The 13,546-nt window shown below is 43.8% G+C and overlaps 1 protein-coding gene across 3 annotated transcripts in view; it reads left to right on the plus strand.

Annotated features, from left to right (window-relative positions):
* Window positions 1-13,546, plus strand: part of PTPRG (protein tyrosine phosphatase receptor type G) — a 1,221,857-nt gene that overhangs the window by 604,661 nt on the left and 603,650 nt on the right. For all 3 annotated transcript variants that reach the window (XM_029601001.1, XM_029600999.1, XM_029601002.1), the window contains exon 4: window positions 801-949. In XM_029601001.1, coding sequence (XP_029456861.1) covers window positions 801-949 — 149 coding nt within the window. The remainder of the gene's footprint in view (window positions 1-800; window positions 950-13,546) is intronic.

Here is a 13,546-nt window from a genome sequence, read left to right on the forward strand (position 1 = left end):
TTGCAATGGCTTTTATTTTGTCCTTAAACATAAAGCTGCTCCTCACATTTTTTATTTCTTACTTACCCTGTCCTTCCTGAAAAGTGTATACAGGTATGTTCACTTCTAGTTCTGATTATCACTGATCTGATTCAGTTACTACAACCACAACAATGGCCTACCATGATGGCCATGAATAGACTTGCATGCTAAAATTGAAAAATGTATATCCTATAATTGTACCTAAAATAAACATTTCTTATGTGCTACATATTCTACTAACATTAAGTAAGAAAAATAATTTCCAGTATAAACAAATGCTTTTGTTATATCATCGAAAAGGAGAAGAAATCTTCCTTATGGCCTTTCTGAAATATTTTTTATTAAACTGAAATAAACTCATTAATTTGTATTGGTTTTTGTTTAAAATTGTATACATTTCCTAATTTAGTATTTATAAAGCATAATGTTCTGTGCTGTTGGTGAATATTTTGCTAGTATTTTTAGGCATCTTGGTATTACATATTTTGTGGGGGGTTTATTTATTTATTTACTTTTCAGTTTTATAGACCGCTTTCCCGATCACATCAGTGGTCACCCAAAGTTGTATATAAAATCAACATTCAGTGCAATACATAAAACAATTATCATAATAAAAACAGCTATCAGAATACAGACAAAATATATTTATCATGAAATGTTGAACCGAAAATAAATCCTCTATAGCTGGATTTCTTACAAATAATGATCTTTTTAAGAATAATTTTAAAATTCTTCAACATAATTTTTATTTTCTTCCCCCCTCCTCCCTTTGTGTGCAGTTGCTATTCTTCTGAAGGATGATTATTTTATCAGCGGTGCCGGGCTGCCAGGCAGGTTCAAAGCTGAAAAAGTGGAGTTCCATTGGGGTCAGAGTAATGCTTCGGCTGGTTCTGAGCACAGCATCAATAGCAAGAGGTTCCCTGTTGAGGTGAGAAAAGAATTTAAAGAGAAATGAGTGTCATCCTCAAAGTGTACGACATTAAAACCAAGACAGCATGACGATCTGAAATTGCACTTTCATATGTGTATCTTATCATTCAAGGTCAGTTTTTAAATAGCCTGCATATCAGTAAATTCCACGGAGTACATTTAGTGCTTGTACTTCACAATCATTTTCAGAGTGTACGTGGGTGCTTTTTCTTTGAAAATTAACATAAAGTACCCATGCTAGGAGCAGTTGAGTATTTTGCACCTGCTCTTCAATTCTGGCAGCCAAGATGGGGGAAAAGAGCACCTATGCTCATGAAAATGTCATGTGGACACAGTTTTACTCCCCAGCTGAAAATTCTGGCTAAAACTATGCAAGGTCTGGCCAAAACCATGCATGTGCTTTGGAAGGCCGTTCATATTTTCAGCTGGCTAAAGAATGGCGATATTCCTCTGAGCCATTTTACCTGGGCGAATAGCTCTGAAAATTATACTCTAAACACTAATGCTTCACAATTGCATTTGTAGATATAATGTAGGAATGCATTTCATCTCTGCTTATCTAATGGATTTTCTGTCTGCCCCCACATAGGGGTTACAGTTTTACATCCTGAGCCTGTCCAGCTGAAGGTGGGAAAGCTGCCAGGCAGGGCTCACAGTTCATTCTTGAGAAGGAGAGCTGTTCCATGTAGTTCTGTGGTTTACTGAAAGAATCCAGCTAGGCCCTCTAGCAAGGCAGGGAATAGGAAGACATTTGCATTAGGGTTACATGTGTCTTTTTGCTTAATATCTTATGCTCAGAAAGGACTGGGAAGAAAAATCTGGCAAAGCATCTGTTTATGATCCTATGTTGTCTTGATTCTTTTCTACAGGTTTGAATAAGACCAAACTAGGTCAAAATGGTATTAATGAGCAGAATGAAACATGCTGTAAATTCAGAATACTCATCAGCAGTGTTCCTGCCAAGCTGTGTATTGGCCTCCCACTGATGTCTTGCCACGCAGTGCTGCTTTAGCAGTCTGAGGGGACCCCATGTGGTTCAAACCATCAGACTGCTAGAGCACCATGTTACAAGACACTGCTGGGAGACCCATGCACAGATTTGTGAGAACTGTGCTGAGCAGCAGGTATGCAAACAAAAAGGTGCATTTTTCTTTTTGTTTTTGCCTTAATTTACATTACCATTGAGCTGACTAACATAACTTGACATGTTCAGTTTAGCACTTTTCAAGAACAGAAATATCCCCAAAATTAATTAATCATGTTAGGCTGCAGTGCCTGAACAACAAATAGATATGAGTATACAGTAAAACTGGTAATATATATAGCACGTTTTATAGCAGGGTTTGAAAGAACAGTTAATGAAAACACTGAATGCTTCAGAGATCTCTGAATGCGTCCTTTCAAATACCAATTTTGTATTCTAGAGCCTTGATACTGTTTCTGTGTGGGAAGCAACAGTAGTAGTGTCTGTATGTATTTGATTTGATTGTGAAACTGCACAAAAATATTTACTGTTGATCATAAATTAAAATTCTGCTTAATAAATGTTTTCTGCCCAAGTTGTGAGAAGTTGAGGTAGTGAAAATGCCTCTACGGTTTGAATCATTGTTTGCCATGTATCGATAATTTTCTTGATTGTGCTGTTTAAAAAAACCCCCAAAAAACCTTTTGTGCCTTTGAATAGAAAAAAATAATTTTAATAGGTTAGTTCTAGTAGCAATATTATTCCCATAGAAAAGATGAATTTTAGTTGGCTGTGATATCTTTTAAAGGACCAATTTAAAAAAAGATAGTGTAGTATGTGAGCTTTTGAGACAATATAGGCCTATTCTTCAGCTGTGACTTCACAGCCAGAGCTGAAACAAGCCAGAGCTGAAACAAGCCAGAGCTGAAACAAGGAAGCTTTTATACCAGGGGTGTCCAACTCCAGTTTTCAAAGGCCACAAACCAGTCTGATTTTCTGGATGTCCTTAATGAATATGCATGGAATAAATTTGCATACACACTGCCTTAAATGTATACAATACAAATCTCTCATACATATTCTTTAGGGATATCTTGAAAACCAGACCAGTTTGCTGCCCCTGAGGTCTGTAGTTGGAAAACCTGACAACTTAGTTTTATATCTAGAGTAGTGGTTCTCAACCTGGGATACACCTGGGAAGATAATGCTTACAGGTATGACACACTGAACACTTGACCATCACAGGGCTAAATGGGAACATATACCCTGCATCCACAAGAACCTGCCCCTGCCCCCCACCCCCTTCATCCCCAAACAGTTGCAGAGCAAAGCTAGGATATTTCAAATACATATATATATATGTATTAAAAAAAAAAAAGATATTCCGATCTGGTGCTATCTCAGTAAAAGAAACACAAACTCCCTTAGTACCAGGTGCATTGTAAAATACAAAACCTGAAAAAAAAATTCAGCACAAGTGTAGCAAACCTTCCATACCACTGCAACACTAATTTCAAGAACTCAAACAGTATTAGCCCTTCCTATGAAAAGGCAGCAGTGCAGCACCAATGCATGTCCTATTGAGAATGAGGAAATGCAACAAAGAAGATTGATACAAATCCTTACTTACTAGTAAAATACCTCACCTCAGTCACACATAGAGATCTGACCTTCACCAAATACAGAATAAAAGACCACAAATTACAAATGTGGAGACAAAAACTGGAATGGAAACCTCAAAAAGCCACTCTGCATGCAGTGCAAAACCGAAGAGCAAGAAACAGAAATACACATCCTCCTACAGTAAGCAAAGTACAAAGATAGTTTTGGGAATGTGCATTTCTTCTGACATATTATGGCTCTTGCACCCCATCACTCCCCTTCCATACCTCCATCATCTTTCACTTTTCCCAGTTACTCCCTTTCAATCATCCGCTCACACTTAAATCCCTGCCCAGCATTCCTGACTCCCCACAATCTCTTCCCTGTGCTCCCTCTCTCCCCTGCTTGACTCTCCCTACCCCCTTCATCCATCTCCCTGCCTGCCCAGCTACCCTGACCCCCTATTTCCCACCCCTTCTGTCTCAGCAGCCCCCACACTCCCTCTCCGTTCCACCTTCATCTTCCCAGCATCCCCACTCTCCACAGGGTGAAGAGCCCATCAGCAGCATCACTCCCAGACTTAGCAGGGGAAGATAAAGTTTGTGTCCCATCGGGCCCAGAACAGCAGGAGCTGGCAATGTCTCGCTCTGATCTGGGTAAAGGAGGAAGCATCCTCCCATTGGGCCAGAGAGAAGAGAAGGAAGTGAGAGTAGCCTCCCATCAGGCCCAATGTAAGAGAAGTCAACCAAGTGATTTGAAATGTGGCTTTTTCACTAAGTTAAATACTACTGCTTTTACACACTCATAATTGTACTGAATTCCAAGCTGAACTGAAAGTGAATAACCACATTTAGAGATTCCTTAAAAGAAAAATATGAGCTTGAAGAAACTGCTATGCTTCTTATAAGAATCTATTGCAGTTAGAGTAACTGGGTTTAAAAAAAAGTTAGGATAAGTTCTTGGACGAGATGTCCATTAACTGCTATTAATCAAGCTGATTTAGAAAATAGCTGCTGCTATTACTGTCATCAGTAGCATGGGATCTACTTATTGTTTGGGTACTTGCCAGGTCCTTTTAGCCTGGATTGGCCACTGCTGGAAACAGGATGCTGGGCCTGATGTACCCTTCATCTGATCCAGTATGGTAATTTCTTATGTTCTTATGTTCCCACCCGGGCTGCTAAGCAGGTAGCCATCTGCTGGCTCTGCGACACACCTCCTTGGTCCTTGCGACACACCAATGTGTCCCAACACACCTTTTGAAAACCACTGATCTAGAGGATGTTGTGAGGCAAGAATTCCTGCAACAGAGGTCATCAGAATTAGCATCACATATTTCGTAGACTATTCAAAAAGGATTCTTTGTAGGTTCTAATATCTTCTGTGTGTTATCTTCCTCAGTTTTATTTCTATGTCTTTCTGCTTCAACAGGCCCAAGGCAAATTTATGACATCATAAAAACAAAACAGTGATGTTAGACCAAAGTTGATGAAATTTGACCAAAACAATGTTTGGATAAAAGCTTTCAAGACCACATGGCCCTTCTTCAAATGTGATCAGAAGGTGGGGGGACCTATATATGTTCTTAGGAAGCGTAACTTTTCAAGCATTCCCCATAATTTATGCTGCAAATAGGGATTTAAATTATGCCATTTTTCAAATCAGACTTGGGTGCATAAATCCACTTTGAAAATTATCCAGAATACCCACAGAAGTTGTATCTGCTATTTTTTGCACACAAAATTTTCCTGAAAATATACATTCATATGGTTTAATTTTACAAAGTATGCATGCAAGTACAAACTCCTCCCCAGTGCTGCCCCAGAAACACCGCCTCTCAGTGAGGGAAAACTTACATGTAAGCATGGCCATATGCACATACTGTAGGTTTACCCGCATATTGGGAAGGCTGTTTTATAAAAGATCACTTCTGATCTACCTGCTGAAGTTCCTTTGAAAGGTGCACCCAAAATGTTTGTGTAGCATCTGAGAATAATTTTTATGTTGGCCCAATTAAAGGTCTCCTGTTCAGTTTTCTCTTGGAGAAACATGACATCTGGAGTTCCACACTACTAATAGAAAATAAGAGGAATGTATTTTATCAAAATATGCTTATATTTGTGTTATAACAAAGCTCAGCCAAGTTTTCTTTGAATGATGTACTCCATTTAAATGGTAATGAAAAACATTTTTTTTTGTTCTCTCTCAGTGATGGGCAGGTATTTGAGTCTACAGTATTACTGTAGAGACACGGGGAGGGATAAATACCCTGTCTTTGCTGTCTTTTAAAACATGCAAAAATTAATCTTTTTTCATCAATGCCCAACAGAACAGAAAGGTTCCCTTCCTCATGCCTCATGTCTGGTAAAAGGCCACTGGAAAGGTTTTATCATGATGGGAAAGATTTTGTTTGCTTTTGAATAGGTTTAGAGACCTCATTAATAACCTGGTTCAAATTTCCTCCATCTCTGATCCAGTTTAAGGCATTTCTTAGCTTGGGGTCAGGTACTGTGGGGTGGAGAAATTCAGATTTATGGCCCTCCTGTGTGCTTAGAGCCTCTATACAACTCCCTCACCCTAGGCATACTTAGGAGATTTTTCCTTTTAGATGAAACATATCCCTTGCACACCATTAAGCAGTTTTAAACTATTATACCTTGTCTGGAAAGCTGCCATAAGCAATTAAAGAATTAAAAGTTTAAGAACATTATGGAACAAAACATTTTTAAAAGGATAATGACTAAAACACTTTAGTGCATTGTATCAGAAGTGGCCAACTCCAGTCCTCGAGAATCACAACCAGGCCAGGTTTTCACAATAAGCCTGAGATAGATTTGCATACACTACCTTCATTGTATACAAATATATCTCATGCATATCCTGAAAACCAGACTTGTTTGTGGCTTTTAAGAATTTGAGTTGGTTACCCGCCATATACTGAAGTATACTGTACTGTCACTTTAACCCTATGGGTATTGCTCTAATCTACTAGGTTTGTATTTCTGTTTATTAATAATTTTTTTCCAGGGTCTTTGACATCTTCTCTTTGTCCTTTGCTGCTTGTGGTTTGACACTTAAAAAAAAAAAAAAATCCCAATAGTGTCAATGCACTTTCAAGAAAAGGCTCATTGAAGCTAATTAGGAAAGCAGATGTGAGCTGTAGTTTTGAGAGAGAGGGGGGTCTATTTATGCCAGAGTAGATCCTGGGGGTATGCAAATCCAACTACTTATAGGCTATAGATGTTATTCTGCAGCAGAAAATGTAAAATTGTAAAATGGAACATTTTCCATCAGTATTCTGTTGCAGAGAACATACCAAATGTAAAAACTAATGAGAAATGTCAGATATAATGCAAATCCGTATTGTCTGACCATGCTGTTTGCTTTTATTGTTACAACTAATATGTCAGATGGTAACAGTTCCTACATTAATTGGTTTCCTTCATTAAAGCTTGTCTGGATCATATTTTTGGTGATTTGTTGTGGAGATGAGAAAAGCCTTCCTTTTCAGTGAAGTATCTACCTGAACCTTCTTGAAATAGAAACATTTCTTGAAATAGAAACATTTACAGTTCTGCTATCTAAAAACAATACCATGCAGTACAATTCATGTGGTGACTTTTTGGAGTCTGATCTCTAGAACTGGTTATTCGTCTCTTATAATTATTTTTTGTGTTTTTTTGTTTACATAGATTTATGGGTGTGTCAGTCAAATTAATATTCATTTTGGGGTAGATTCTATAAATCTGCACCTGCGCGTACTTTTGTTCGCGCACCAGGCACAAACTAGTACGTGGGATTTTAATAGGTATGTGTGTAGCAGTGCGTATCCATTAAAATCCGGGGTCAGCGCGCGCAAGGCTGCCCAAAATCGGCTGCCTGCGCGCGCCGAGCCGCACAGCCTGCCTCTGTTCCCTCCAAGGCCTCGGAAGAAACTTTCCTTCCACCTACCCCCACCTTCCCCTCCCTTCCCCTACCTACTCCACCCCCCCAGCCCTATCTAAACCCCCCCTACCTCTTGTTGTACAAGTTGCGCCGGGCCGGCCGCCGGCGCACGATTCCCAGGCCCGGGAGTCGTTTCGGAGGCCTCAGCCACGCCCCCGAAATGCCCGTGGGCCGGAATCACACCTACGCCCCGCCCCCAAATGACGCGACACCCCCCCCCCCCAACACGCCTCGCCAGGAAAGCCCCGGGACTTACGTGCATTCAGGGGCTTGTGTGCGCCGCCGACCCTACTCAACATAGGCTCGGCGCGTGCAGGGGGTACTTCGGCCAGGTTTTCTATGTTGATTATATTTGTGAATAGAAATTCTAGCAGGGATTTAATCTTTTTGAATGATTTAGTTTAGCAATATTTCTCAGGTTTAGTGTGAACCAGTGTAAATATACTTACATGATTACACGCACACACACAGGAGGAAAAGAAGCATATTCAATGTATTAATTTTTAACAGGAAGTTTTGTCTGCTTTGTCAATGATCATTACTTAACCATGACTCCAGTGAGGTCAGGTGTCAGAGCGTTAATCTTTCTATATTGTATAGGTTCTCATTCTCGACCAAAAGGATAAGAAGGGAGGGACTATTTTGGCTTACTGCTTAGACCCTGCACTGGGATCTTAGCTGAAAGGCGGAGATTCTCAAGGACTGTATTCAGCTTATTATACCTCGCTTTTTGTTTTCCTTTGGCATATAGTTCATTATCTCTGTTTTCTCTCAATTTCATCCTTAACTTGTCCTCTGCTTTCCTCAGGACAGTTTATTTTGTCTGTCTTCCACTCATGTTCATTTTCTGTTGTAATTTTTTGTTTTGTTCAAATTATACTGTGCAATTTCTTATTTAAAATGGAATAAGCTGCTATTTAAAAAAATTAAACTAAAATATCTTCTTTTTGTTGTTTTAATTAGCAACTGAATTTACATTTGTGTTCTGTGTTTGTTGTGTGAATTAAACGTATAATTATTCCTTAAGAATTTTTGTCATAAAAACAGAATGTAGAGACAACCCTAGCTCTGTAAAGCTGTAAAATATTGCCGGAATAGGAGAAAGTTACAAAAATAGATTAAAACAAAAAAAATTGGGGCATGTCCATGCCGGCTGTCTGAGCGCATGCTTCTCCCTCTCGCTCCCTAGGAGCCGGTGAGGTTTCTTTATTTTACCTGCTCCGACGGCCAAAACCATATGAAACCCTTGGTGACTGTGACTTAACAGAATGCTGATCTTCATCACCCATGAATTGAGCTTGTTTCTGGAGATGGCGGGATGCCCGAAGCACACCGGCCCCAACCGAGCTATCGGGGGCGAAGACAAAATGGCGGTGGAGGGCCCATTTCCGGAAGGGCTCTGTTCAGGCCTCTTTGAGGCAGCACTAAAAGATCTTATCTGGGCTGTCTCGGCTGCTGTAGCAGATCAGCTGCAGAGGATCCAAACCTCCGTGGATAAAGTCCACGTTAAAATGGAGGCCTACGCGTTCTCTTTGGCTGGGGTGCAGACTACAGTAGTGGTACTTGAGGAATGGCTGGCCAAGCCGGAAACTGGTGTGCTTGAACTCGGGGCCCACCACAGAGCCTTTGAAGACAAGCTCAAGGATTTGGAGAACCACAGCCGCAAGAATAATCTGCAGATTGTGGGGGTCACTGAAACAGTGGCTAAGGAGGACCTGATATGGCTCTGTGAAAAATGGATCCCTGAGCAACTGCAGCTTAACATAGCTGAGAGGCCTATTTTGGTCAAACGTGTGTACTGGCTAGGTGCTGGGGAGCCGAATCAGTTGTGGTCCCATCAAGTCATAGTCTGCTATTTAAGCCAAATGAATAAAGTCAAAATTCTGCAAGCCTATCGTAACCTGAAAAATCTCACATATCAAGATGCTAAATTTCTATTCTTCCTGGATTTCTCTAATAAAGTGAAGGTGGTGCATAAAGAGTTTTCACCTTACTGCACACATGGGATCAAGTTTGCTCTTCAGGATCTGGTGAGACTGCGGATTTTTCTCCAAGATGACCAAATTGTCTTCCTCGGCTCAAGCAATTAAGGAGTTTCTTGCCCAGCTACCGAGATGAGGATGGCAGCAGCTATGTTTCCTTCTCATTCATGTCTTTTGAGTGGCAGCGCTACTTTTATTGTGCTTTCCTGGCATAAAGGCCCCTGCACTACTTGATTTGGATTTTTTAATTGTTGGACTGTTTCTTCTGGGACCTCTCCTACCAGGTTCACTTCTTGTTGTTTAACATTGGCAGTCTGCACTTCCGTGGCCGTCCCCCCGCACACCCCCCCCCCCATCTGTCTCCTCCCCCCAATGCCCCACATATCACACCACACTCCATCTTTGGTGAAACAAAGGCCGCAGCATTTATTAACATTAATTAACATGAATCAACATAATTATGTTACCGGTACCCGAGCCGTCTGTGCTCTCAATCCTAGTGCATTCCGGGCGTCAAAACCGGTGTCCGCCGTTTAAGCCAGTCCGCCACCATCTTACCGGCCCCCCGCCGTGACCAAGCCAGGGGACCATTCCTCCAGGCCGCCCACGCCTGAATACACGCACTTTCTTTTCCCGAGGACTTCCGGTCCCTCCTGACCGTGTGCTCGAGGTCCCCCCTTACCTACCGACTCGGGTACCCCCGCCACCAGACTGGGACAGTGCCCCACTTGTCCCAGGCTCCCCCCTTAATGCTGCGACCCAACCTTGCAAAGCACTCGCTCAAGAGATTCCTGTAAGGCATTATTAAATAAATCGTACCCGATGTCGGACAAATGAACCTTATCCGGCCTATACAGGCCGGAGCAAGGCTCGTCTGCCCATTCATGCCGGATTTGGTGGATGCCCCTCTGCTGTGCCCATACTCTGATCTGTCTATTAATCTTCTTCCTACCCCTGCCCCATAACTTGCTATTCTGCCATTTAATCCTAGGAATAATATCTGACCAGATTATGGCTGTTCCTGGTGCCAAATCCCTAATTAGGTCTAAGTCTCTTTTTATTATTTCTATCAGTTGCTTAGCCGTATGCGCCCCCAGGTCGTTGCCCCCGAGGTGAATAACTATGGCATCTGGTTGTCTAGACGTGAATATTTCGTGCCGCAGGTCCGCCAGCAGGTGTTCCCATTTCATTCCTGACCTTCCCATCCATCTCAGGGTGACTCCTTCCGGAGCCAGCCCCAAGTGTACACCGTAAGGCCTTTCCTGCGCCCTTTTGGCCGCCCATCTCACGAATGAATGTCCTATTAACCACGCTATCCTCCTCTGGCTCCTTGCATCTGCGGGTGAAATTAAATGCGTTAGTTACCCATTTGCGCAAACCCAGGCCTCACATAACGCTTAGCAACTGCTGATTGCCAACGTCCAATTTTACGTATTACGTCCATCGGCATACCCGCTTGCGCCGCGCTAGTCGCTACCCCGATCCGGAAGGAATGTGTCCCGTAATCCTTCGGGTCCAACCCTATATTTCCTAACGCCGAGCGCAACACCGCTGCAAACTGGTACCGAGTCAGCGGGACCCCATCACTATGCACCAGCAAGTGGTCCCCACCTACTGGTCTTAATCGCAGATAGCTCTTTAAATTTCGCACCGGGCATGTCACCAGCGACCCCCCTGCCGCCAACATGATTTCGACCCCTTTTGCTTTTTGGTCTGTCTTTGATTTATGCACCTGAATTCTCATGGACCGGTCCTGCACCTGTACGTTGCCGTACAATAACCCGTTGCGGCCCTTATCCTTCTTGGATGGGGCCACCAACTCGCCAACCCTTAGAGCCGCAAAAAACGCTATGCAGAAGGCCGCTCTGAATAACCCCACTTCAAAGGGATCAGTGCAAACATGCTGTACCGCGTACCACAATCTGACCAATAACTCGTGCGTGATGGGCCGTCTTTTATCGCCTTCCCAAGCTACCTCCCTCGCCCATCCCGCTAGCATCTTCTTGACTATGAAGAAGCTGAAAGGGTCGCCCAGACCTTGCGCCTTGGTAAAGAAGGCGAAACCGGCCAGTTGGTTGATCGTCGCTCCTCTGGACGTTCCTGTCTCTTTTGACCATGATATGAAACGGACTATCTGGTTGGCCTCCACCACCCCTGTGGCACCACCCTGGCCCCCTATAAACTCCTGCACCTTAGCGTAACCTCGGCAGTAGGCTTTCCACGTTGCCGGGGCAACAGACGCCCTCAACAATCCCTGCTCGACCGTGTTCCAATTTGCCATAGATGTTCCGGCATTGGGACTCCCTCCGCCTCTGCCTCTGGCACCTGTTGGCGAAAGAGAGCCCACTTAGCCCTTGATAATGCATCCGCCACCTGATTCCGTGCGCCCGGCACGTGTTTGGCCCTTAGGGTCATGTTCAACCGCAGGCTCTGCAGCACCACTTCCCTCAATAACCCAGCTACCCGGGGGCAGTGGGCCGCCTGTTTGTTCAGCACCGTAACTACGGCCATATTGTCACACCAAAAAACTATCCGCTTGTTATGCAACTTATGGGCCCAAACAGTGATTGTGACCAATATTGGGAAGAGCTCGAGAAAGGTAATGTTCCTTACCAGGCCGTCGTCCCTCCATGCCTGCGGCCATGGCGCCGCACACCATGCACCCTGGCAATACGCCCCGAATCCCCATCCTCCCGAGGCGTCCGTGAAAATGTCCAAGTCCCTATTGGACATTGTCTCCTCCTGCCACATTGCTACTCCGTTGAACTTATCTAAAAATTGTAACCACATTACAATTTCAGCCCTTACTGGTCTCGATATCCTAATGTGATGGTGTGGTCGCTTCACCCCTATCGTCGCTACTGCCAATCGTCTTAAGAAAGCCCTTCCCATGGGTATAACCCGAGTCGCGAAATTGAGGCTTCCTATCAAGGATTGCATCGCTGTTAAGGTGACCTTCCTAGCTGTCAGTGTCTTTCTAAGCAAGTCCCGCAGCTTACATACTTTCTCCAACGGCAGTCTCGATGTCATTGTCAGCGTGTCTATCTCTATGCCTAAAAAAGATAAGGTAGTAGCTGGACCTTCGGTCTTTTCCTGTGCCAACGGGACTCCAAAATCTCGGGCCATTTCCTGAAATCCGGCTAATATCTGTGCACAGGTGGCCCTATAGGCCGGTCCCACAAATAAGAAGACGTCCAGATAATGACGACGTTGATGTTCCCTGTCCTTTTTTGTAGTGCCCAATGCAGGAATGTGCTAAACATCTCGAAACAAGCACAAGATATAGAACACCCCATGGGCATACACTTGTCGAAGTAGTATCTGCCTTTGAATTGAAAACCTAGGAGCGGGAAGCTGTCGGGATGCACGGGCAGCAATCTGAATGCAGACTTTATGTCCACCTTGGCCATTAGAGCCCCTTGGCCGCATTGCCTTACCAATGAGATCGCTGCATTGAAAGATGCGTATTGGACCCTGCAAGCCTCCTCCGGTAGATGATCATTGACAGACTCGCCCGGGGGATATGACAGGTTCTGAATAAGCCTGAACTCCCCCTGCCCCTTCTTAGGCACTACTGCCAACGGTGAAACCATCATGTCCCGGAAAGGTGGGGCCTCGAATGGACCCGCCATCCTTCCCAATTCGATTTCTCTAAGGACCTTCTGTTGTACTATGTCCGCGTGTCTTACTACAGAGACGGCGTTACCTAATCTCGCGTTCCCAATTTTCCCTTGAAATGGTATCCTAAAACCGTATCTAAAACCCTCCCTAAGCCTGGCAGCCTCTTCTCTTTTAGGGTAGTCCGCCAGCCATTCCACCATGTTCGCCAGGTGTATCGGCGACGGTGCCTTACTGAGGACGCTATTGTTTTCCTCCCCCGCCGAGAGTACTAGCCGGCCCCTGCCCTTTCTTACTGCACTTGCTGGCCGGGTGCGGTGCGGAGCACAAGGAGCAAATATGCCTAAATTTGCATTCGTGCAAAGTGCAACCTGCCTTGTATCTCCAACACACTTTGTCCTTGGTATTCCCGCTTTCCCCCCAGGGATTACTCCCCGGTGTTGGTGTCCCGTTAGCCGCCTTACCACTCCCATGTGCCCCGCTT

Source organism: Rhinatrema bivittatum, chromosome 4, assembly GCF_901001135.1.
Source record: "Rhinatrema bivittatum chromosome 4, aRhiBiv1.1, whole genome shotgun sequence".
NCBI lineage: Eukaryota > Metazoa > Chordata > Amphibia > Gymnophiona > Rhinatrematidae > Rhinatrema > Rhinatrema bivittatum.